Source organism: Pongo pygmaeus, chromosome 4 (genome assembly GCF_028885625.2).
Source record: "Pongo pygmaeus isolate AG05252 chromosome 4, NHGRI_mPonPyg2-v2.0_pri, whole genome shotgun sequence".
NCBI classification, from domain to species: domain Eukaryota; kingdom Metazoa; phylum Chordata; class Mammalia; order Primates; family Hominidae; genus Pongo; species Pongo pygmaeus.
The window spans coordinates 178,949,222-178,973,353 of record NC_072377.2 but is presented as its reverse complement, the minus strand read 5'-3'; the positions used below and the strand labels follow the sequence as shown (position 1 = coordinate 178,973,353).

The window sequence follows — 24,132 nt, the reverse complement described above, 5'->3', positions numbered from 1 at the left end:
AGTCTGAAATATTAGAGTTTTGTCTTATTATTCAGTTATTACACATTTCAGAAAATAATTACTCCTTAAAAATTTCTAACTCACTTCATTGACACCTTCAGTATTCTTCAATTTTTAAAATCAGAGATTACTTTCCCCATGACTTTTGATCAAACTATTTCCCAAACTTTAAAAAAAAAAAAAATCCCTAGAAAAAGTACTTACTTTCTGATCTAGCTGTGGACACAAACCCATTACCAAAAGGGGTTATGAAATAACTTGATTGTTAAGAATGTGGTAGAGAATTTCCACTGTTTATTCATCTGGTTAGACAGTAAAAACAAAAGATAAAAATAAAAAGAATTTTCTTCGTTGGGTAGGTTTAGGCAATCAGTGAATGAAGAAATATAGCCCAGGAAGCCTCTTACACCCTTTCCAGACGCACCATTCTGTGATTTAAAACACCCAAAGCAATGCAACTATATAATTTCAAGATAGAGTTGTTATATCACGTATCATTGATATCTCACTTGCCTGAAATAAACATTTCCTAAAATAAACTAAATATGCTTGGGCTTTTTTTTTTTTTTTCTTAAAATAGTGAAACCATCCCAGAATGCCTAGGAATATTATAGACTTGATAACCAAATGCCACCCACATCTCCAGTGTCCCATCCCTGGGGTTTCCTCAAGGCCCTTCACTGAACGCTCAACATAAGGTTTAGGAATTGCCAGATAAGAGAAAGGGTAAGCTGTCCAGCCTGCCCTTACCCTCAGTAATCTCTATAGTTAGAAGAGCTGCATGTTGGGAAAGACAACTTAGAAGCAAAACATCTCATAGTCCATTTCTCTCAGGACAAGAACCTCTTCTAGTCTTGAGAATACTATACTCAAGAAAGAACAGATATTAAATCTGACAAAACAGGATATTCTCAGTGTTATATTTTGTTATAATAAATCCTTATGTTAAAAGTTTGAGAATGCAGTTTAAAATATAAATACTAACACATTACAGTACTTGGTAGTGCACATAATTAATGGATCAAATCAAAGATAATATTTTCAATTGACATGCCATAGAGATTATAATCCCACACACCGTATCCTATGACATTAAGGTCTATGGAGGAACTGGGAATTGGAAGTCAAAAGAGACTTGTTTTCAAGCCCTTTGGTACTCTGGCCACAAATCAAGACTATTCATTGACAAAGACTCAAAACTGAACCTCCCAGATGCGGACTTTCATTATTAACTAAACATTGGGTTTTTCACTTTTGTTGGGCATTTGGCCTTCAACTGATAACTGAATGCTTAAGATATGGGCTTACTCCCCGTATACATATTGAAGGCTACAAATAAAAAGAACTCTGCAGGGCAGGCAGCAGGTGAACTAACAGTACAGGCCAAAGACACAACCACCCACCAACGCTTATAGGCTTACATAAGAATGCACACTGGCCACAGTACTTATATGACTGAAGATTTTTTCATGTTGGTTTGTGCTGCATTAGCTGAACAGTATAGTCCTAATATTTTAAAATGTTACATTCCCAATCAAGAAAGCATCATCTACTTGTGTTAAAAAGAAATAAGTATATTAAAAGAAATCTGAGTTAAAAGTTTTATTCATTCAACATCTCACATTACAAATATTTAAAAATTATATGCATACTGGTATAAATAGTCATTTGCAAACTATTTAATAACATTAATTTTCCACTAGCACTTCAACAAATGAACTCTTTTAAAAAAGGAACTGTGTTATATAACTTAAGAGTAGAACATACAAAAATAGGAACTTAACGTGAAAATGACTTTAATAAAAAATGAATTACCCTTATTTAAAATGCTATAATAAATACTACAACCTCCCCATACACAGTAAAAACTATATGGAAATTCAGCCAAGTAGTACAATTAACTGACATACTTAAATAACTTTTCCTTCTGATAATATGAGCAATACACTGGAAAAAAAATTAGGGATTAGTAAAAACTAGACACCCACTTGCTAAAAGTTTCACTTCCAAAAAATATAACAAAAATCTGATGAAAATTATAAAAACTAATTATACTTTAAATTTTAAAAATATAAAAAATAAAACAGTTGAATACAATATTGTCCCGATTCTTACAATGCTATCAATCACAGTAGCTTTAAAATAATAAAATAAAGCAAATGACCAAAACCTCTTTTATTCCATTTTTAAAAATAATCTCAAATTTACATTAGTAGAAAGATTGATTTCTGATTCTTTTCTTTAGAAACACCAGCAAGAAAGAGGATTACTCTTAACAGTAGAAAATGACATTTTTAAATGTCTGCAATTAAAAACAAAGAATTACACTGCAAAGATCTTTCAAAAGTTTGAAATAAGTATTGCACATAACTTGAAGTTAACTTGCCACAATTCATCACATTCAAGTTTTAAATCACCTTTTAACAGAAGATTCAACTCTTCAAAACAAAAGGGGTGAATTATCAAGTCTTTCCAACAGCACTCTCATAAAATGCTAAATTCATTCACTGCAAGTTTTATTTTGCATTCTGCAGAGGTCTGTGTATGGAGAAGTATATATATTATACCAAAGCGCAGGGACCAGAAGGGGAAAGGAGAGAGTTCCTTTACATAGAAAATAATCAGAAACACTTTATTTTACATTGCAAAAATAACCATGTAATTACTCTGTAACTACATTGTAAGTACATGGCTGGTGCCATGCTAGTGCGCTAGAACTACATGCTTGGTGAATTGAAGTGATGCCCTAAAATCTGTAAACTAATTACATGTTAATTATGTTTGAGTTACATGGTAACTCCCAACTACAATCCCATGTAATCTGAAGAACATGTCATCAATAAAGTTCAGAGTAATAGATAATCATTGTTTATGCCCTGTAAATTGAAGTGTAACCAAATAATCTGTAAACACACTTGTCACACAATCACAAGTAAATATTAGTAGAATAACAATTTCTTACATTAGTCATGCATGCTAACATTACACACCTGTCCCAAGGCAGGCTATTTTTTTTCCTTATATATAATTTAAAAGAGCAGACATCTCTGAATCAAACACTTAACATCAATTTATTAATATTAAAAATGGCTAAACATTCACCAAAAATGTCTGCATTTTATGAATAATTTTAAAAACTTAGTAAGAAGCTGTAGACAATTTTGTTATTTTAAATTTCTACCCTATGCTTATGCATTTAATTTTTTTTTTTTTTTAGGAACTACAGTGTTATCTGTCATTTTCATGCGAATTTTTTTCATTAATTTGTGACTTTACATAGACTATTTCTTAAATTATAGGTACACCAATAGCTGGTGCTGGGGAAGGATGTTTAAGCAACATGCTTTCTCTTCTCTGCAGACTCTAAAATAGCATTGCCAGTGCACGACATTCATAATTTAAAATGTATGCAGAGCACTGAAATGTATAAAAAGCAGAATATAAGAAAATAAAATTTATTAAAATTATTTATATTAAAAAATGAAGTATATGAAGATCTCTCAGTAATAAAAGTACAAAAAGCTACTCTTTGCAATATGAAAAATTGAGGTATTGCATAAAGAGATATCCCGTCAGTGAAAAGTGTGCCTAAAAATGTTCACTGTTGGAAAAACAAGATATACAAAAGTAGTGCATAACAAATATACATTATGTGCATGACAAAATAAGTTAGCTACAAAAACACTGTACCGAAATTCAGCAGGTCATGTACAAAGGGAAAAATTATTATTCAAAGCTAGTTCTCAAACAGTGTTATTTCTTGTTAACTCATCACACCTGTTTACTGAGTAGGAACAGCACGATAGCACACCCCAAGCCACCTACAAGCATTTAAAAGAGTAAAAAGAGGCAAATGAACATTCCAATTAGAATCATGTAGTTCAGGAGAAAAGAAAAAAAAGTCCCTGACCAGCTACACAAGAGCACCCTCCATTCGCATGACTGCTTTCAGTATTTGCAGGGAATTCTTTAAAAGCAGCTCCCTTTCTATGTTTGAATATTAGACAGCAAATGCCTCCATTTTGACCTTTGGAACTTAACAGGTATAGTTCATTAAAGCCTGTATTAAAAGTAAAGGGCTGCTTTTCCTAAAGATCATCCATAGGGGTCATAAGCCAGGTGGTTCCACAGCAGTGCTGGGGCAAGTCTTTGGTTTTGAAGGATCCAAGATGGTACTGTTAGGTAGCGCAACTAGCAAGATTGCCATTCAATCATATTATTTCATGTTTTGCCCACTGATAATAATCCTTTTAATGATGGATAGGGCATTTAATAAGAGAATGTCAATTAAAACAAAGTTACTTCCGTGACTAGGGCTTCAAGAGACTATTTTAAATCTACCCCTGAAGCATACCGTTCAACACATAACGCCTTTCAAAGCTAGAATTTTATTTATAATAAAGCATGCATTACTTGATGAAGTTGGCACTTCAAACACTGACTATGTCCCATGCTAAATTCTGAAACTGTAATGTTATTTTAGTTTATAGGAAGAGTAAGATAAACATACGTACCTTTGCACAGATTTACAGTTACTTAGTTCAACAGTGCAAAACACTTTGCAACTACTTAACTTTTTTTAACTTTTTTTTTCATTTTCTATGTTACAACTAAATTACAGGATACCCAAAGTAACTTTAAATCTAAAATTAAGCCAATCAGCAGCCAAATTATATATTGGTTTTGTCTTCCAGTTTTGGCTACAAGTGTACTGTAACACAAAATCAAAAATGATATCCTTGAGGTATCTCTAGATCTGTTGTTGTTTTTTAACGTCAAAATGGAGAGCAAAGGCTGACACCTGATGAGTATTAGTAAATTAGGATATAGAGTTTATATATAAACATCAAAAATAAAGTTTATACATTTGTTCTTCAGGAGAGGAAATGCTAGGTTTCCCACCAGTTGTCATTAATTCTAGCTTTGGTAGGTTTCCTGGGGCTTTGACCAGATAAGTAAGTTAAATAAATAAATGCACTCCCCTCAGTAGTAAATTTACCCAATTTTTACATTCTGAATTTTAAAAATTGTTTAAGAGAAAATAAACCTAGCTCTGCCTACTTTACTATTTTTTTTTTTATTTTTTTCTGATGTGGTGGTAACTTTTTGAGGGATAATGAAATTATGTTCAGCCTCAAAACCCTGAAAATTAATTATAATGCTGCTCAATCTTGCTTATGCATTTGTTTGCTCTAACATGCTCTTTCCATTAAAAATTGTTAACTTCCTCCGTTGCTGTTAAAAAAATTAAAAAGGGATGGAAAAAAGAGAGAGATAAAAAAGATGAAAAAAAAAAAAAAAGAAAGGAAAAGGCAAAAGCACTTCCCTGGGGGAAAAACTGTCAGATAGACTGATAGTGTTATTGTTGCATGGTTATTTTAATAAAAGTATTCTTATATGTTATATTATTAACAATAATTTAATTAAAAACCCAAAATACTCTATTGTTTCATTTCTCTTTTAATATTTCTCTCTCTCCTCTAAGAAAATGTTGCAGGAAGTTTGGATCCTCTTGGTTTCCAGCAAAACAAGAGAATAAAACTTCCATGCAACCGGATGGCAATACGAAAAAGGAGTTCATATTGTTTGCAGTGACACAAGAATCTACAAAACACCTATATTATAGGTCATTCTTTTCATTATACTATAGTTAAGTTACAGACTGCTACAAAAGGACATGCCAGCGTGAAGAGGTTGAGGAAGGGGTCAGAATTAACAGAAGAGTGCACTTATTCTGAGGCCTGAAAATGAGCACTGTAGTTATCCTTTAGTTCCAGCGGAATGAAATATGCCGAGGGCGGTCACCGCCTTCCTTCACCAGGGGCTTGTGGAATTCCCTGCCAGCGCGAGAATGGATAGCAGCCCAGCAATATTCACAGTAATACTGCAGACAGGTAACATTAGCACAGAAAAATGGAGCAAATTTCCCCCCACAACGGGCCCCCTGACATTCATCACACAGCTGATCATCCAGGACATATGGCTTCACTTCCACCTGCAATCAAGAATAAGAGTTGACATTTCTCAGAGACAGCCAGCAACACCCGCCATACACGCACATTCCCACCCGCTCTGAATGAATCCGTTCCAAGGCGCCCAAAGAGGAAGGACCAATTATTCATTTACTGAAATATGGGTAGTTCATCTTTTAAGAACCTAGTAAGGCTTTTATTATCTATCATTTTACATTTTTTTCTTATTAAATAAACATCCTTCAAAGGAAAAAGGATTTCAGCAGACATCATGAAGTGAAGCCAACTGTTTAGACTAGAATGTTATGAGATTAAACCCACAGGAGATTTTTCATAGACACAAACCCTCATTTTAATTAGTGGATCTGGATTTTTGTCATATGTGGAATCATAATTTAAACAAAATCAACTAAGAGGATCCAAGTTCCACACAACTGCACTTCAATATTCAAGTCGGTGGGAAGATGCCTGACTACTGCGTCACAAGATTCTGAGCTGTCATAAAGCCTGGCTCGTGGTTTCTATTTATAGTGTACACATGTTGGGTTATAATCACAAACCTGGAACTCTGTTAAAAAAAAAAAAAAAAAAAAAAAAAGATGCAGCCATAGGGTTCACAGTCTAAAACCCTGCTTTGTTCTTTCTCAGTAAGAATGGTTCGCCTGAGTCTAAAAGTCAGAGGTGAATTTCTAAAACTGGGCCTGTTCCAGCGTTCTATCGACCAACCCGTCATGTGAACCTTTCAAGCATTAACAGTCACCTGGTTATTAATTCATCAGCTAGAAAAGAGCTGGTTATTTTTAGTCTGGAGAGATTCATGGCTGAAACTCCCTTACAGCAGGCTGTCACCACCACTGGTGCCACCCAGCTCTGACAAGGAATCCCGACCAAGATTAGCCATGAACAAAAGGAGAAGAACATGCAGTGAGTCATGATTGTGATTCTGTGCTCCAGCCTGGGTGAGAGAGTGAGACCCTCCCTCTAAAAAATTTTTTTTACCTAAAAAAATAAAAGTACAAAAGGAGAAGAGTGTCACGAAGTCCAGGAAGAGCAGGCATAAGGAGAGCACTGTGCTTCTGGCCTCTAGGCTGCTCCATAATGTCTACAGAGTGACAAGAACACCGGGCAAAGGATTTCATTGCAGAGGAACACAAATTCAGTCTGAATTTCTAATGACCAATCCCACAGCTCTGAAACTTATGTTGGAATGAGGCAGTGAGATGTAGGTATTTTTTAGTGTGCATAAAAAACCAAGTAGGCCGGGCATCATGGGTGGCTCATGCCTGTAATCCCAGCACTTTGGGAGGGCGAGGCAGGTGGATCCCTTGAGGTCAGGAGTTTGAAACCGGTCTGACCAACGCGGTGAAACCTTGTCTCTACTAAAAATACAAACATTTGCTGGGCATGGTGGCGTATGCCTCTAATCCCACCTACTTGGGAGGCTAAGGCAGGAGAATCTCTTGAACCCGGGAGGCAGAGGTTGGAATGAGCTGAGACTGTACCACTGCACTCCAGCCTGGGTGACGGAGTGAGACTCCATCTCAAACAAACAAACAAAGTAGGCATGTTAACATACTAATCTTGTCCCTCCCCCATGCTTATAATAGAATAGGTACTTTTCTCTTTAATATATTCACAGTTTGTAGGATGACCACCACTATCTTAATTTTTTTTACTGCCAATGAAGTAGACTGTACATGACATGAAACATAAAAAGCAGAAACTGCTACTGACTTGATCATTTTTACATCTTGAATTGAGAACACCACGATAAAATCAGTTTTAGCACAATGCCTCAGAGTGATGGATATCAAAGTCAGCATGCATGAAAGTGCCAGTGTGCCATAAAATAAAAAGGTGACCCCAAAATATAAATCAATATATTCCTTCCCTCATCAATAAAGGCTTTCTATGAAAAAAAAAATCGCCAGCTGGACCAAACATTGTGCCCAGTAATGTAGTTGATTACACGTTCTGGTCTAAATTCCTATCTCACTACAAACTAAGTTTACAGACTGGCAGTCAGTCCACAGGCCACACTCTGAGTAGTACTGTCAAGTGATACAGTTCTGTCTGCTAGGAAATAAACTCATGAGGACAGGAATTTCTTGCCCTAAGCACTAAAACGTTTGTTGAATGCGTGAAACACCAAGCTAAGGAATAAATCGGTGAGAGGCGGTGGCTGTGGAAAAAGAAAAAAAAAAAAAAAAGAAATCTGTGAGTGCAATTCATTGAGAAATAGGGCTTGCTGAGGTCTTCGCTATGTCCCAGGATTAAAAAACAAACAAAAAAAAGGGCAGGAAACCTCATGGGCATTCCTGTTTGTATACTTGATGTAACACAGTACAAAGGATTCAGTAAATATTTATTGAATGACTTACAAACTAAGTGAATGAATGGATGGATGGATTGAGATTGAATGGAAGTTACAGTTTAGAGAAGATTAAATTAACTCAAGTAAATTGCAGTGTTCTGATTAGGCTACTCAAAAAACTGAAAGATAAAAGAAATTCATAGGAAATTCTTTCATGTATTATAGACCATAATTAACTCTATAGGCAAAATTGTCAGCTGTCACTTTATTGTCATAAAATTCTCCCATTCTAATATTGGTAATCACACATTTAGAGGACCATTTCTAGAATTTTCCAAAATGTAGTGTAAGGCTTACCCGTTTATCTATCTCTCCATGCTGCAGCTGAACAAAGCGGGCACTGATAGCAGCTATGTAACTCTGTTGATTAGAGAACGCAACTCTCCCAGCTCCTTTTGGGTATTTTAGCTCAGGGTCAGTATCAATCCCAGCGTAGCACACACCTCCATATAGCCGATCCATTATCATCGCAAGCTCCACTAATTAAGAAAGGAACAAAGAGGATATTTAAAATCAGGAAAATTCATCTGGCTCACCAACGGTTTCATCAAAAGCAATTCATCTGTACTCTGAGCTCACATCGTTATAATAATTATTAAAATGAAACATTACTACAACCAGTCATCCATTGTGTTAAGCCTTAATCTTTTAATTGTGGGCAAGGGGTTGCTAGGTGTTTTCTAGTATGTTCTCTTTATTCTTTTCACAACTATATGAAGTAGGTAGTAATTTCCCGAGGAAATTGAGGTGCTGAAAGGGTGATCCATCTGTCCAAGGTCACAGGTCATTAAGTGATAGTACTCCCATGTTTGCCTGCTCTGTGCCATGTTGCTGCCATAGATTTACCAGTTAATAATGTATTGATTAATGTAATAATTACTTGAACACTAGAAAACTAACTGGTAGACTCTTTGTGGGCCCTCCTCGCTTATTTCCATCAAAACTCTTTCCCCACAGTCGGTTCGCCAATTTTTCATTTAAAAAAAACCTTGAAATAATGATGCATTTTCTTCTTTATGAAGTGTTAAAATTGTGCAGCTACATTCCTGTTCACATTATGTCTTTTTATCTCATTTATATTATTAAACCTCAAATTACTTGAAGTTAGGAATTTAATTTGTTCTGTATGTACTACCCTAAAAATCTGATTCATTGCTGAGACGTCTATTATATCCCAGAGCTCAGTCAGTGGCTGTTGAGCAAATGAGGATGTGGGAAACAAATACTGACAATCTCAATACAGAATCTATTCTTGAAGGACTTTTTTTCTTTTCAGACAATGATGAGAGTAATGATTAGCATTATGCAACACTAGACTAAGTACTTTGCACTGGTCATCTAATTCAACCCTCAAAATAACACTAGGAAATATTTTTCCTAGTGTTATTTCATCCTAGGGATGAAAAGTGTTTCATCCCTACTTGACAGTTGGGGAAACTGGGAATTAGAAAACTCATGGAATTTGTCCAAGGTCACTTAACTATTAGAACACATGAATTCAAACCCAGATATTTTGATTCTAGAACTCTCGCTCTTGGATATTAACTCCAATTCTTAGGAAAAATCTATCCTGAAGATCTTTATATTTCTTGTGCTATAGGATAGAGAGTTTGTTGTTTGTTTAATCATACCAGCTCGTAATGGTCGAGGAACACCACCAACAAATATAGTTTTTCGTGGGTCAAGTGGCTGTGAACCATCCATCACAAAGTCACTGTCACTGAGATTCCAAGGCCGAATCTGGACCTAGGGAATGTACAAACCAAAATGTCTCATTCTCAATACAGACAATTCATGGGCAAAAAAGTTAAAAATTATTACAAAGTATTTTTAAAAGCAATAATCCTATCATTACAAGTCAATAAAGCTGGGAAACTAGAAGATTTAAAAACAGTGTATCCCAACCCATCATTTCATTTTTAGAAGTAAACTAAACCAAGGTGGAGTGTTCAATTTGATTCTCTATTATAAGCCAAATTACTTAACATGTCCATAATTATTTGTAAGTTAATTCACTGTTTTTCAGCTTATTTGGGCCTTTATTCTGTCCAATGCCTCAATATCTACATAATTTAAATTTTTTGCATGGTATCCAATGCCAATCAATATACAATACTAAGTAAACCAGAATTGTGTGTCCAATCAGTGTATGTCTAGGAAATGCAAACTACTCCTGATACTATCAAATCTGATGCATTATTTCAAAATGGGTTTCAAAGTAAAAATACTGATGATATTTGCAATAGATTTTTTTTTATGACAAATACTTCAGTGTATCCATTAGATCGGTCAATCAAGAATCATGTACCTCATTTAAAACTGTTCACATTTTCTAACTGTCACAAACGCCCACACCAAAGGCTATGGGTTGACAGCAGTGTATTCCCAAATATGCACACCAACAGAGTCCTAGGTCAGAGGTCCCAAATTCAAATACGGATGGGGATTGGCAGGGAACATAAACAAGTCAAGCAGAAAGAGTCCAGACCACAGGAACTCTTCAAAAGTTTCTGACCTAGACAACCACAAGACTTCAGGAGAAGCTCCACAGATGTTATTTGCTTAAGCTGGGCCCACTGACAACTCCATTCTGCACTATCATCATTCATTGGGTGCTGGCTGAGTGATAATAAACTGCTGCTTTGCCAGAGTCATCAAAACATGCCAGTTGCTCCTCTTCCTAAAGACTAAATTTTATGATAAACTCTTCCAGAAAGAGAAAACAGTATGCAATGTATCTGTACATGTATATACACGATTCACTCTACTTTGGAGAGTACCATATATAAAGTTAAGGATAATATTGGGTAAAATCTTCATTAATGTGAGGAAAAAGCTAGAAAGATGTACACATAGTATTTGTGATTTGAGTTCTGTTATTCAGAGTTGATTCAGCTATTTTATTAAATGCATTATCAAATGAAGTCTGGTTTTTATTTTATTTTTTTTGAGACAGAGTCTCACTTTTCACCCAGGCTGGAGTGCAGTGGTGCAATCTCTGCTCACTGCAACCTCCGCCTCCTGGGTTCAGGTGATTGTCCTGCCTCAGTCTCCCAAGTAGCTGGGACTACAGGTGTGCGCCACCACACCTGGCTAATTTTTGTATTTTCAGTAGAGACTGGATTTCACCATGTTGGCCAGGCTGGTCTCGAACTCCTGACCTCATGTGATCCACCTGCTTCGGCCTCCCAAAGTGCTGGGATTACAGGTGTGAGCCACCATGCCCAGCCGTGAAATCTTTTAAAAATAAAGATTTACCAATTATATTTCAACTAACCAAAAATTCGATGTCAAATTGATATGTGCAAATACACAGAATGTCAATGTTAAGAACTTCACAACAAGACTTTACTTAGTCTGCTTACAAATGTGTCAATTAAGTACCCCAAACACATCAAGTTGTCTATGGGTTTTTCAAACGTAACAGATGAATGGAGGCAAAAACAAGAAGCTATTTTATGCTAAACATACTTACTGGCTTATCCTTGATAGTGGGACTTGATACACAAAGGTAGAGTTTTCCATCTTCTTCAATGCATGCATCAATGAGAGCCTGCACAGAGCTTTCATCTTGAAACAGCAGGAATGCATAGCCTGGAAAAAAGGGGGAAAGAAGGCTTATATGTTTTCCTATGTTTTGGTAATTCTTCAGGGGAAAGGAATCATGCACTAAAACTAAAGACAGGAAAAAAGGAATAGGAAAACAAATTAAAACAATATTTATACCAAAAGTCTGATAACATCAACATACAGTTCATTTTGGTAGTATCTTGAAACATCTTTTAGAGTAAAATTAAATTTGAATTAAAAGAATATTAGGTTGAAATTTTAAAGAGCATTTGGGAAAATGCAAGTTTAATAATGCAACATTTTACAGTGAAGGTGAACATTTATGAAAAGGCTACACATTAAACAATGTAAGAATAAATTACATAAGTATAATGAATCTTGAGAATTACCTTTAGGAGGAAAATAGGATTTGCTCTCGGCTTTATGAGGCCAATCCACAATCAAAGGGCCAAAGCGACGAAAACTAGCTGTGATCTCATCTAATAAACAACAAAGGAAAACAGTAGATTTAAATATTTTTATGATCATTTTTTGAAAGTTTTTCTTTTAAGTTTCAAATCTACTATTTACAAGAACAGTAAAAAGAACTCCTTTATCCCCTTCATCTAGATTCCCCAACTGTTAATAATTTGCACATCTGCCTTCACCCTCTTTCTTCTCTCTTCCTCTTTCTCCCTCTATCTGTACATATGCACAAATCAATCTAGCCATCCAACCATGCCAGCCAGCCAGCATCTTTTTCTGAAATGGTGCCCTGTAATCCCAAACATAACTATTGGTATCTGCTTAAAGCAAGGTCATTCCCTTATATACCAATTTTGATATAACACTACTATGCGATTCACAGACTTCATTTAAATTTCAAAATCCTTTCTGATCCACAGTGCTATCCAGAACACAGGCTGCACTTAATTATCATATCCTCAGAGCATCAGTCTTTTTTCAACTTGGAACAGCTCCATGTTGTTTCTTGTCTTTCATATTCATTCTATAGAATGACTGCTACGGTCTAAACGTTTATGTTCCCTCAAAATTCGTATGTTGAAACCTATTCCCCAATGTGAGGGTATCTGGAGCTGGGGCCTTTGGTAGGTGATTAGGTCATGGGGGTAGAACACTTTCAATGGGATTAGTGCCCTTATAAAAGGGGCTCTGGAGAGACCCTTCACTCCTTCTGCCATATGAGTGTACAATGAGAAGATTATTATCTATTAGGAAGCAGGCCCTCAGCAGACACTGAATTTGCTGGCACCTTGATCTTGGAATTCCCAGCCTCCAGAATGGTGAGAAATAAATTTCAGTTGTTTATAAGCCACCAAGTCTGTTATTTTTTATAGCAACCTGAACAGATTTAAAATAGTGACCCTCAACCTGGGTCTGTGCTCTCCCTCCTATGATCAGAATCATGTGACGTATTCCAAACTGGAATATCACCATAATGGTGCAATGCCATCCTTTCCTACCATGCGCATGTTAATCTTTTTTCCCCCCAAGATAAGGGCTCCCTATGTTGCCCAGGCTGGTCTTGAACTTAAGTGATCCTGCCACCTCAACGTCCCAAGTAGCTGGGATTACAGGTGCATACCACCACACCTGGAGGGCATGTTAATCTTGATCGCTTGGTTTCTCTACCACAAGCAAACCTTTTCTCCTTTTGTATTCAATTAGAGTTTTACAAGAGTATATTGTGTTGCTCACCAACATCCTGTTCCTTCATGAGCCTTGGCATCCATTGAAGACTCTTGCCTGTATTAACTACCACAATAATGGTTGCCAAATAATGATTACCTGTTTCCATCATTCCTTCTACATATATTAGTTAGTATTGTGCAGTAGGGAAGAGTTTTCCGTCTGTCCCATTGATTTATTCATTTATTGATATCAGTTTGGGTCTATTTTATTCAGTGGGTTGTGATCCAATTCACTCATTTATTTTGATGCTCAATTTGTCCCCGATTTGGGACATTCTTAAGCACTTTCATGCTTTCTGGCCTAAGAAGATACTCCAGGCTCATCTTATTCTTTCCCTGTCCCAGCCCAAGAATCAGTCATTTTTTTTCAAGATGTATGGATCATTTTATTGGCAAAAGGTATTTAGAAACTAAGTTACAGGTGCTCTATATGCTCACTGCTAGTGAGTATTCATTATTTCTAAGTCTTCACAGTGAAGGAAGCTAGGAAATAAATAAATACACGCCCAAACACAAATTTATAACTATTTCTGTATCTGTGTATGTACTTACAAAAACTAATGAGTTCATATTGATATTTTCAATATGACTCCAACATCTCACGGCTTTTTCTAGCCTTCCGCCTTTCTATTTTTATATTCTCTTTTTGCAGGGAGAAACCTAGCTCCCAATACCTGTAAAGACATTTATTAATTTGCTCAATGTAACCAATCTTTCCCCTATAGCCTCCTCTACCTTTTACCTTTGTGCCTTGGGTCTTCTCGCCCTTATTTCTTGGATACCATATGTGCTGCTGCTCAGGCCTCTGAGCAAGCCCCCTCTACATACATGTATACACATCCCCTCCACTTGAGACCTCTTCCCTGTCACCAATCCACTTCCTTGACAGCAATATCTCAGCCTTAGAGGGAGAGGAAAAAGGGATGAATGGGAAAAAATGATAGACAAGGAAGACCTGACCATATTTTGCTATTAATTTAAATGATACAAATTATGCTACATTATATATTTGGACACTAATGAGATAATGGAAAAATACATTTCAGAGACTTCTAGAAAGAGTAGGTAAGCATGTGTAGATAAGAACTGATAATAGGGCAGGGTAAAGGAACAGAAAAGAAAGATGAGGAGTATGCCTAAATTCCAGTCTGGTAGAACTGTTTGCATCTTCCCCAGACTGTGAAACAGTATAGTCTGCTCTTTCTGCTACAATACCTATTCTCGTAGGTATCATAAGGGCTCAATATGTGAGCCCTTATCTTGGGGGGAAAAAAGATTGACATGCGCATGGTAGGACAGGATGGTATTGCGCCATTATGGTGATATTCCAGTTTGGAATACGTAGTGTGAGCAGAGTAAGTTTAGCTTGTGTGAGTCTAGTAAACAGCGAATAATGTCAGTATAACATGGAAGTTGTACTGGTTCATAAATGATTTTTCCTAGGCAAGGTGGGCTAGCATAGTGAGGAAAGAATTACAAACTTCATCAGGAAAGGAAAAAGCCCCCCACTTGTCTGATGTACAGGTACAAACCCTCCCAGCTCTATTGTAAGAAAATTAAAAATAAGTGCAGCTACCAGAATTCTCTTGTCAGAGAGCTATGCCCCTAACCTTGCAGGGCTCTTATCTCCTGACAGTTTAGTTTGCGCTTCCTCAGGTGTTCAAAGGTCTGTTTCCATCTGCATTGTCTCCATGCTTGCAAGCCAGCATTTCTGCTTTATTGGTTTTGTACATTTTCAATATTCCCTGAAGCAGCCCCAAGCATGCTGAGCTAAATCCAAGTTATCTCCAAGGTACTAATTCTCTTCTTGTTAGTGCTTCAGGTACAAAGTTCATTAGCTTTTAAATGATTTGTCTTTAACCTTGTTTTCCCCCATAAACCCTGTAATTTTTAGTGCACAATTCTGCAGAACACAATATTCTTCAAGCTATGCTGAGGGCAGGATGGAGACTGATTCAGACAACCCTGAAATTTCAGCATAGCTTCCACCAAGACATTTTATTGTAGACAAAAAGAAAAAGCAAAAACCTCTATGTTTATTTCAATCTTTGGCTTTTTAGAACCATTTCTGTCTCAACCTTCCAAAAGATAAATCATCTTGAAGAAAATGAAGTGACTTGATAAGTTTGATCCCAATCTAAATGTGAAGATATTAAACCTTATTATTTATTAGATCTTATACATGCATAAAGAAATCTATTCTATTCTCCATAATGTGATTTAGTGTATTTCCATTTTCACTCAGGAAACAAAGACAAAAGAAATTAGGAAAGCAACCAAAAATATGCTATAAGGTCTGCTACTCTTATTGGGGTCACTCAGACCCATGGATGAATAGCATATTCCTGAACAAGTCCCTCTAAGTCTTTGCATGGCTGGCTCCTTATTCAGGTCTCAGCTTAAATATCACTTCCTCAAAGAGGCTTTTCTTATCCACCTAATTAAAAAGAAACTCCCTGCATCACTATTTTACATCATCCTGCTGTGTGCTTTTCAACACTTGCTCTCCAGGATTTTCTTGCATATTTATACATTGTTTATGGGCCTTCCCCCAATAAAATGTAAACTCTATGTAAGCAGGGACCTTCCATCTTGTTTACTACCTTAAATAAGATTATCCTTCTTGTAGTACAACTGTAGGCTATATTTTTCAAAAGTTCATGCTTAGTCTAAGATTTTAAACAATGAACTATACATGTGTGGAGCACTCATAAAAAGTGGGGGAAAAAAAGGAAAATACATCATTGAATTTGTCCAAAGTAGCACACACAGACAAAAACACAGTTAGTACCCATGTATGCCCACAACAATCGAGTCCCTTGGAAGCTTTCCCAGTGATGTTTACTCCTTTTCATATAGTCCAATCCCTTGATTTAGTTGGTTTGCACAGCTCTGCTCCCCTCCCTTCTATGAATTAATCTTATACGCCATGATAGGAGGATAGGACAAGAGAACAATGCAAGCAGGGCTGACTATTGGAGCCAGATAAGACTGTTATTGTAACACTATGAGTTTCCTACTATGTGCCACCATCTGGGCACCGTGCTATAAACAGTTCTAAATATACCTTCATCAATGTCTGGAGGCAATCCGCCTACAAACACCTTGCGAGAATATCGTTCCACTCTTTCCCCATTCTGGTGACTGAAGCAGTGAGGTGAACCCAGGCCACTATGAAGAGGCTGATCCCCACGGCCATCATCCAAGAATCCATCTTCCATTGGAAACAGTGAAGACTGACCTAGAATAGAAAGCAGGGAAAAAACGGTAACAGAAAATGTTCCTTGCCACTGATTATCATGCAAAGAAACAAGGAAACAGCAGATTCAATAAAACTGCTGCTTTTATTTTTCTCACTGAATAATAGAAACACTTAGCTATACTCTTGAATTCCCACCAACTTAAAGTCCCAACTGAGTCAGAGAGAAAGCACACGGTTAAATATTAATAGAGGGTGACTCAAGTATCCCACTGGGATCCAGAAACTTCAGTGAGGTGAACTGAAGGACTGGAGGAGAGAGCACACTTTAGCAAGCAGTCGGCAGCAGACTGTACTCCCTTGGCAGGGCCCCATGGCTATTGGCAACGTAGACATGTACACTAAGTATTAAATTTGGCTATAAGACATTGAATCACTTACATTTCTTTAAAAAAATCAAACAATATAGCCTGCACAATTTCCTCTAAGAATGTGCTTAAAATGAACAAGTCGATTTTTTTTTTTTTTTTTTTTTTTTGAGACAGTGTCTCGCTGTTTTACCCAGGCTGGAGTACAGTGGCATAATCATAGCTCACTGCAGCCTCAAACTCTTGTGCTCAAGTGATCCTCCCACCTCAGCCTCCCAAGTAGTTGGGGCTACAGACACATGCCATGACATCTGGCTAACGTAACAAGTAGATTTTTAAAGTGACCACTCATTTTTATTTACCTTAACTAATGGGATATAATCAAAACCCACTTAATGTTATATTCCAACTTCACTGTGTAGTCTTATGAAATTTAAGATTATTAGGCATGCTAAAGATATATTTATTATTAGCTGAGTAATTATCAGCTTGCTAAGGGTATTATCTATTTCTAAAAACTAAGTCATTAAATTTGCTGTTTGAAAATCTTATCATCCAGAATATATATGCAGGAAACACCAGAGATGCCAATATGTGTAACAGTCTTTGCATATTTACCTGACAGCAAAATATAAACTTTTAAATCATAAGGAAAACACAGAGCTACAAATAGCTGCACAATCTCCCAAGCACTGTTTTATCGCTTTTCTGGCTGCCAATTTACTTCTAGGTACTACATGAGGAATTTGTTAATGGATCCTCTAGAAACGTATCTCAAGTGCTCTTACTTTAATAGAAACATTCCAGGTTTTGCCACACTTGTCTTCAATTTCTATTACTAAACACAAATAATAACAGTATATTTTTTATAAATTTATCCTATAATAGCATATGTCAAGTGAAGACACAAACTGATTATAAAACTGGAGGTTATTTCATGAATGATCTTAAAAAATCACTTATCCTTTAAATCTAAGCTATTTAACTGTCTTACTTTCTCGCAAAAAGGCAAAATATACGTGCCAAGAATAAGTTATTCAGGTACCCCCACAAAATGATTCTTTAGAATTACCTAAAATTTCTAGAGCTTTTCCCCCAAATGTTTGAAATTTATAGGATTAGTCATTTATTTAGCTCATCTCATTTTAAACCACATGTATTGTTTACTTAGTAAAAAAGAAAACAAAAAAGTTGACATAAGGCATTTGAGTATAATTAAACCTCCAAGATAATGAGGTATTTGGGGACTAGTGTGACTATATTTTTCTTTTCAAAGATTCTTAATTTTTTTCTAAGAAATTCCTTTCAGAAAGGAAAAAAAGCACATCTTTAGATATAAATAAGTTGAGTTTCTCATTTAACACAGGGAAATCATTTTGATTCAAATCCAAATCCCACCATTCTGATAAATTTCTTTATAGCTCCTTAACTCCTTCAAATTATGTCTAAAATGTTAACTGTAACACAAATATTACCTAAGGATCAAAGCTACGCTTCATTTCCCCTCTCCCCTTCCCCACAAAGGTTAGAAATTAAACAAGCTTGGGTCGTCTCCAAATACAAGTGATACATTTAAAAGTTAAAAACGATGTTACCTCTCCTTCGCCCATATGTCCTTGCTGCATGTCAAATGAGAAAAAAACAAAAACAAAAAAACAAAACAACCTTTCAAACATTGTCAAAAGAATCAACTGTGATTTCATCTACCAGCTTTTGAAAATGGAAAAACTGTGACTATATTCTTCATTTCCTGGTAAATGTCTAAAAAAACAAGGAACGGGATGGTAAGAGGTCAATTTTGGGCATTTTTAAAATTTCTTCAAGGACACTGTAAAACTTTATTGAATCTTATCTGTTCTAGGGGAAGCTTTTTGCTGTAATTGTTGCCCAACGTTCAAGCTATTATGAAACTAAGGCAGTATACAACATAATCAAAACCAACTATTACCATATTAATAACATTTTCTCGCAGAATTCCCTGCTAACTAGCAATTTAGTAGATATACCAATATTCAATTCATGACTTTTTCACCACCAGAAGATAAATAACAACTTTACAGTTTTCCTCAGTTAATCCCTTATAAGAGAAAATCATAACAAATGAAATCTTTAAGCAATTCATCAACTTCCTTTTAGCCAGCAGTTCCCTATGCCTAATCAAGTCTTCTACCAAGTCCTAAATGTTGAAAAGTAAAAGGCCTGATATTTTTATTGCCAAGTAGGTTGTAGCCAAGGGGCAAAGTAAAGGTAATTAATAACCCACTGGAATACTCAGGAAATGACAGTATAAACTTTAAATCAGAAAACCTTTGAGAAAATGTCTTCCCTGAAACAAATTGGCACTTATAAGCCCAGCCTGTCCAAACACCTCAATTCTATCCAATGAACATTTCTTGAATGCCCGATCTTGTGGATAAATAGTAAATAGTGCATGTCCCTGACCTCCAGGAACTAGCAGCTTTTAATGCCAGAAGGCCACATAAGCAAACAACAGTGTAGCATGCCTATTGTTATACTAGTTATGTGGTAGGTGTAACAGGAATAGAGGAGGAAGAACTGACTCTGACGAAAAAGTTGGGGGTGGGGGTAGGGAATTTGAGGTGGCCCTTAAAGGAAAAACAGAGGAAGGGCATTCCAGGCTCAACAGCGTCACAGGCAGGGGTGCTGCTGTAGCATTCAGGGAAAGGTGGCTGGAATAGAAGCATGTAGAACAAGTGGGGACTTGGCTGGGGATGAGGTTTCAACAGTAAACTGGGATGGGTTTTTTCTTTTTGGAGACAGAATCTAGCTCTGTCACCCAGGCTGGAGTGGTGCGATCTCAGCTCACTGTGGCCTCCGCCTCCCGGGTTCAAGCAATTCTCGTGCCTCAGCCTCCCCAGTACCTGGGACCACAGGGGTGTGGCACCACGCCCAGCTAATTTTTGTATTTTTTTTTTGGCAGAGATGGGGTTTCACTATGTTGGCCAAATTGGTCTCGAACTCCTGATCTCAAGTGATCTGCCCACCTCAGCCTCCCAAAGTCCCAGGGTTACAGCCTGGGATAGGTTTTTGAGTTAGAAGGTATAGCTCCTTTAAGAAATCACTACACAAACTCACAAACTGGTCAAGGTTTTCATTCTTATTCTTCCAGATAAATGCTAAATAATTATAACTCAGAAATATTATGTGAGTATCTTCCAAAGTGAAATTATATCTCAAACCAAAATACATTTCTGCCACACTTAGACAGCCCTGGATTTCACCAAAGTATTTGAGCAAATGGATTCACACAACATACAATCTCCCTCAAGCAGTTGTGCTTTTACTTTAACAGGTCTTAAGTTTAGGGGGTTGGGGAGGGGTAGGTATTTTCTGACTCAATCAGACAGAGGTTAGAAAGACAAATAGCATCACAAAAGCAGATGCTTGTTTAAGAACATTCTATTCATACAACTGCTTCAAAGATTAGGGAGTCTGGGGAAACAAAGTAATGATTTGAAAATCTTAGTGCTGTCAATCTTAAAAAGTTGATTGATGCTGCTTGGATTTCTGAGAAAACAGATATTTGAAAAGAATAAGCTTTTATAATATAGCTACAAAATTCACATGAAAACGCTCATGGCTTCCATTATATCAAAAATAAATAATTTCCGGAATAGTAAGGGCTGTGGATCAAAAGTTACAATCAAACACTCTCGAAATCTTCAAATGTACACTCTCAAACTTTGATTGTATACTATAAAATTAAACTGGTCAATATAAAATAATGCATGGTTAAATTCTGAGATTAAATTCTGAAAGCTATGTAGATATTTTCTCATATTAAGGGAAAATAGGTTATAAGTGAACAATGTTTACAACTATAAAAGTTGCCCAATCAAATCAGGAAATTAATGTAAATTAATATTGAAGAAATAAAAACAATGACGTTCTGGAACATGCAAAACGAGAATGTGTAATTTTTATTTCCACTTATGGTAATACTTATACATTATTTTTCATGTAAATTTTGGCATATGACATATACACAAAAATAAACAAACCGTAAGTTCAATGAATTTTCTACAAATTGAACAGATCTATGTAACTGGAACCCAGAAATTAATAGAATGCTAAATAACACCACTTTATCTTACATAAAAAGGATGTACTAAGCACTTTTCCTCACTTATTTCAAATTATATTGGCACACACTTTATGATGAAATTCTTGCAACATAGAACCTCTCTGCTTTCCTGAGGAAAATGTCAGACAGATTTCCAATCTCATGACTAGCAAGTGTTGCTTGTTATTTGATGTTTCTCAAATATCCGAGGAAGTGTAAGTTAAAAAATGACTTTAATTATGTTCAAAGAAATCTACATTTTGGAAAAGTTCTAAGTCAGCAAAACTAACCCTGCTCAGAATTTTCCTTCAGTTACCGAAAAGTAGCCTCTTAAAAGATTTTTTAGATGCATGCTATTACCACTGAATAAAAATCTCCCAGTCCCCACCAAAGTTTAAATGAATACTATTTATATGTTTATCCACTTTTATTATTTCTTAGTTTTGATTTATTTTATTTTTATTTTTGGAGATGGAGTCTCGCCCAGGCTGGAGTGCGGTGGCGCGATCTCAGCTCACTGCAACTGCCTCCCAGATTCAAGCAATTCTTCTTGCCTCAGTCTCGCTGGGACTATAGACATATGCCACCACATCCAGCTTTTTTTTTTTTTTTTTTTTTTTTTGTATTTTATTAGAAACGTGGTTTCACCCTGTTGAACGGGCTGGTCTCAAACCCCTGAGCTCAGGCAATCTGCCCACTTCAGCCTCCCAAAGTGCTAGGATTACAGGCGTGAGCCACCGTGCCCAGCCTAGTTTTGATTTATAAAGTCCTCAATAATTTAATGTTCAGAACTAACAGGATTCAAGAATGTTAAAAAAAAAAAAAGCTCAAAATATTATGGCCATAAATTTTTATAACTTCTGGATACCTGCTATTAGATCTATTGATATACTTTATTTCTAAAATGCCTTTACAGGATTGCCTACAAATGCTTCCTTTCCTTGTTATTAGCCCTATAAGCAGAATCAAATTCCCTCTAGCAAAATATTCCATTAATCTGTAATGCCAGACTTACAAAGAAGGTACAGAGAGACTTGTCAGGGCTTCCCTGACTTTCTCCCTCCCCACACATTTTATTATAAAAATAAAATATTATTTATCCCATAAAAAGTACTTTTTTCTCATTTGTTGCAACATTTGTAATAATCAAAAAGAAACGAAGTACCCACATATTCAAAAGAAGAAACACCTAGTATGTGGCATTTTTATATATGTATGTATGTATTTCAAAGGAGCAACCCTATTAACTGAGCATGTGGCATTTTTAAATGTGGCTCATGTTCATGTACCTAAAGCTCTCTGAGATGCTGGCCTGCATGCAGTGTCTAAGTGTGTATTGTAGAATCCTTATTGTGTACATTTAAAAATAAAGAAAATATAAATAGATATGTGGGACTATGCATAAAATCTTTTTACTTTTTATTTTATTTTTATTTTTATAGAGATGGGGTTTTGCCATGTTGCCCAGGCTGGTCTCAACTCCTGGGCTCAAGAAATCCATCCACCTGGGCCTCCCCAAGTGCTAGGACTGTAGGCATGAGCCATTGCACCTGGCCATGAAATATTTTTTCTAGAAACAACCACAAGAACCTTTGGAGACAGAAACTTCTAGAAAGAGGAAAGAAGGCATTCACTTCTTGTTTTATCCCTTTCTGTACCATTTGAATTTATTATTATTGCATATCCTATATTGCTATATTTGTTAATGAACCCTTTTTGGTTTCCTCCTTGGTACTAATATTAAAAATGAACAAATGACATTATTACTTTCATACAAAAGCATACTTTCCTACATGACAGCACCTAATCAATTCTGCCACGAATAGGACTTTAGGCCATGAAGGATAAGATGTTACTATGTTTTAGTGGACAATGAAAAAATGGATCCTATTCGGGTTACGCTGATCTACCTTAGGCTCTCCAACTGTGCACCTCTCTCTGCCCCATGGTGAGAAGACAAATAGCAATTCTATTTGGAAAAAAAAGGTGGGGTATAGTTCAGATGATAAGATGTTATCAAATAACTGACTTCTTTTGGATAGGCATGGTGGCTCACACCTATAACCCCAGCACTTTGGGAGGTCAAGGTGGGCAGATCATTTGAGGTCAGGAGTTCGAGACCAGCCTGGCCAATATGGTAAAACCCCGTCTATACTAAAAATATAAAAATTAGCTGGGTGTGGTGGCACATGCCTGTAATCGCAACTACTCGGTAGGCTAAGGCAGGAGAATTGCTTCAACCCGGGAGGTAAAGGTTGCAGTGAGCTGAGATTGCACCACTGCACTCCAGCCTGGGCAACAGAGTGAGATTCCGTCTCAAAACAATACAAAACAAAACAAAACAACCTGACTTTTCCAGGAGGACTAAAAGAAAATATATGGGGAGAGGAGTGTGGAAATTAGCCAAATTAGTAAATCAGTTGAAAAGATATAAATCAAAGGCTTGAAGCTAAAAGGAATTAATCTGTGAAAAAAAGAATAAAGATGGTAGAACCAAAAAGCAGACACAATCATTACAAAGACCAAAGCATACAATTCAACAAAGATGCAAAGAAACATTTTAAATGATTTTATAAATTAATCCCTAATTTAATAGGCTCACTGCCACAAAATTAATTTACATTTGCTTTATAGTTAGAAATTCCTATCACATTGGCTTATGTTTATATTAGCTTGTTAGTACAACAACATTCAAAGAATGTTCCTAAGATATGATAAAGCACTATTATTTGTAAGGCCTACCTTAGAAAAGAGCAGAGAATGCAACTCTAGTTTCCTTATGTCCCTAACCCTCAGTTTCTTTATTTATAAAAATGGGAAGCAAATGAGAGAATAATGAAAAACACAATGTGTATATGTAATGGTCAGTCACAT

The 24,132-nt window shown here is 36.2% G+C and overlaps 1 protein-coding gene across 4 annotated transcripts in view; it reads right to left on the bottom strand.

The window, feature by feature from the left end:
* Positions 1–1,587: 1,587 nt before the first annotated feature.
* The window catches only part of CPEB4 (cytoplasmic polyadenylation element binding protein 4), a 72,157-nt gene continuing 49,612 nt past the window's right edge, over positions 1,588–24,132 (bottom strand). For 2 of the 4 annotated variants that reach the window (XM_054487862.2, XM_054487864.2), the window contains 7 exons: positions 18,770–18,793; positions 16,675–16,848; positions 12,306–12,395; positions 11,822–11,940; positions 9,978–10,092; positions 8,644–8,825; positions 1,588–5,995 (listed from right to left, as the gene is read on the bottom strand). In XM_054487862.2, coding sequence (XP_054343837.1) covers positions 5,768–5,995; positions 8,644–8,825; positions 9,978–10,092; positions 11,822–11,940; positions 12,306–12,395; positions 16,675–16,848; positions 18,770–18,793 — 932 coding nt within the window. In that variant the 3' untranslated portion in view covers positions 1,588–5,767. The remainder of the gene's footprint in view (positions 5,996–8,643; positions 8,826–9,977; positions 10,093–11,821; positions 11,941–12,305; positions 12,396–16,674; positions 16,849–18,769; positions 18,794–24,132) is intronic. The other 2 variants (XM_054487863.2, XM_054487865.2) reach the window with 1 other exon arrangement.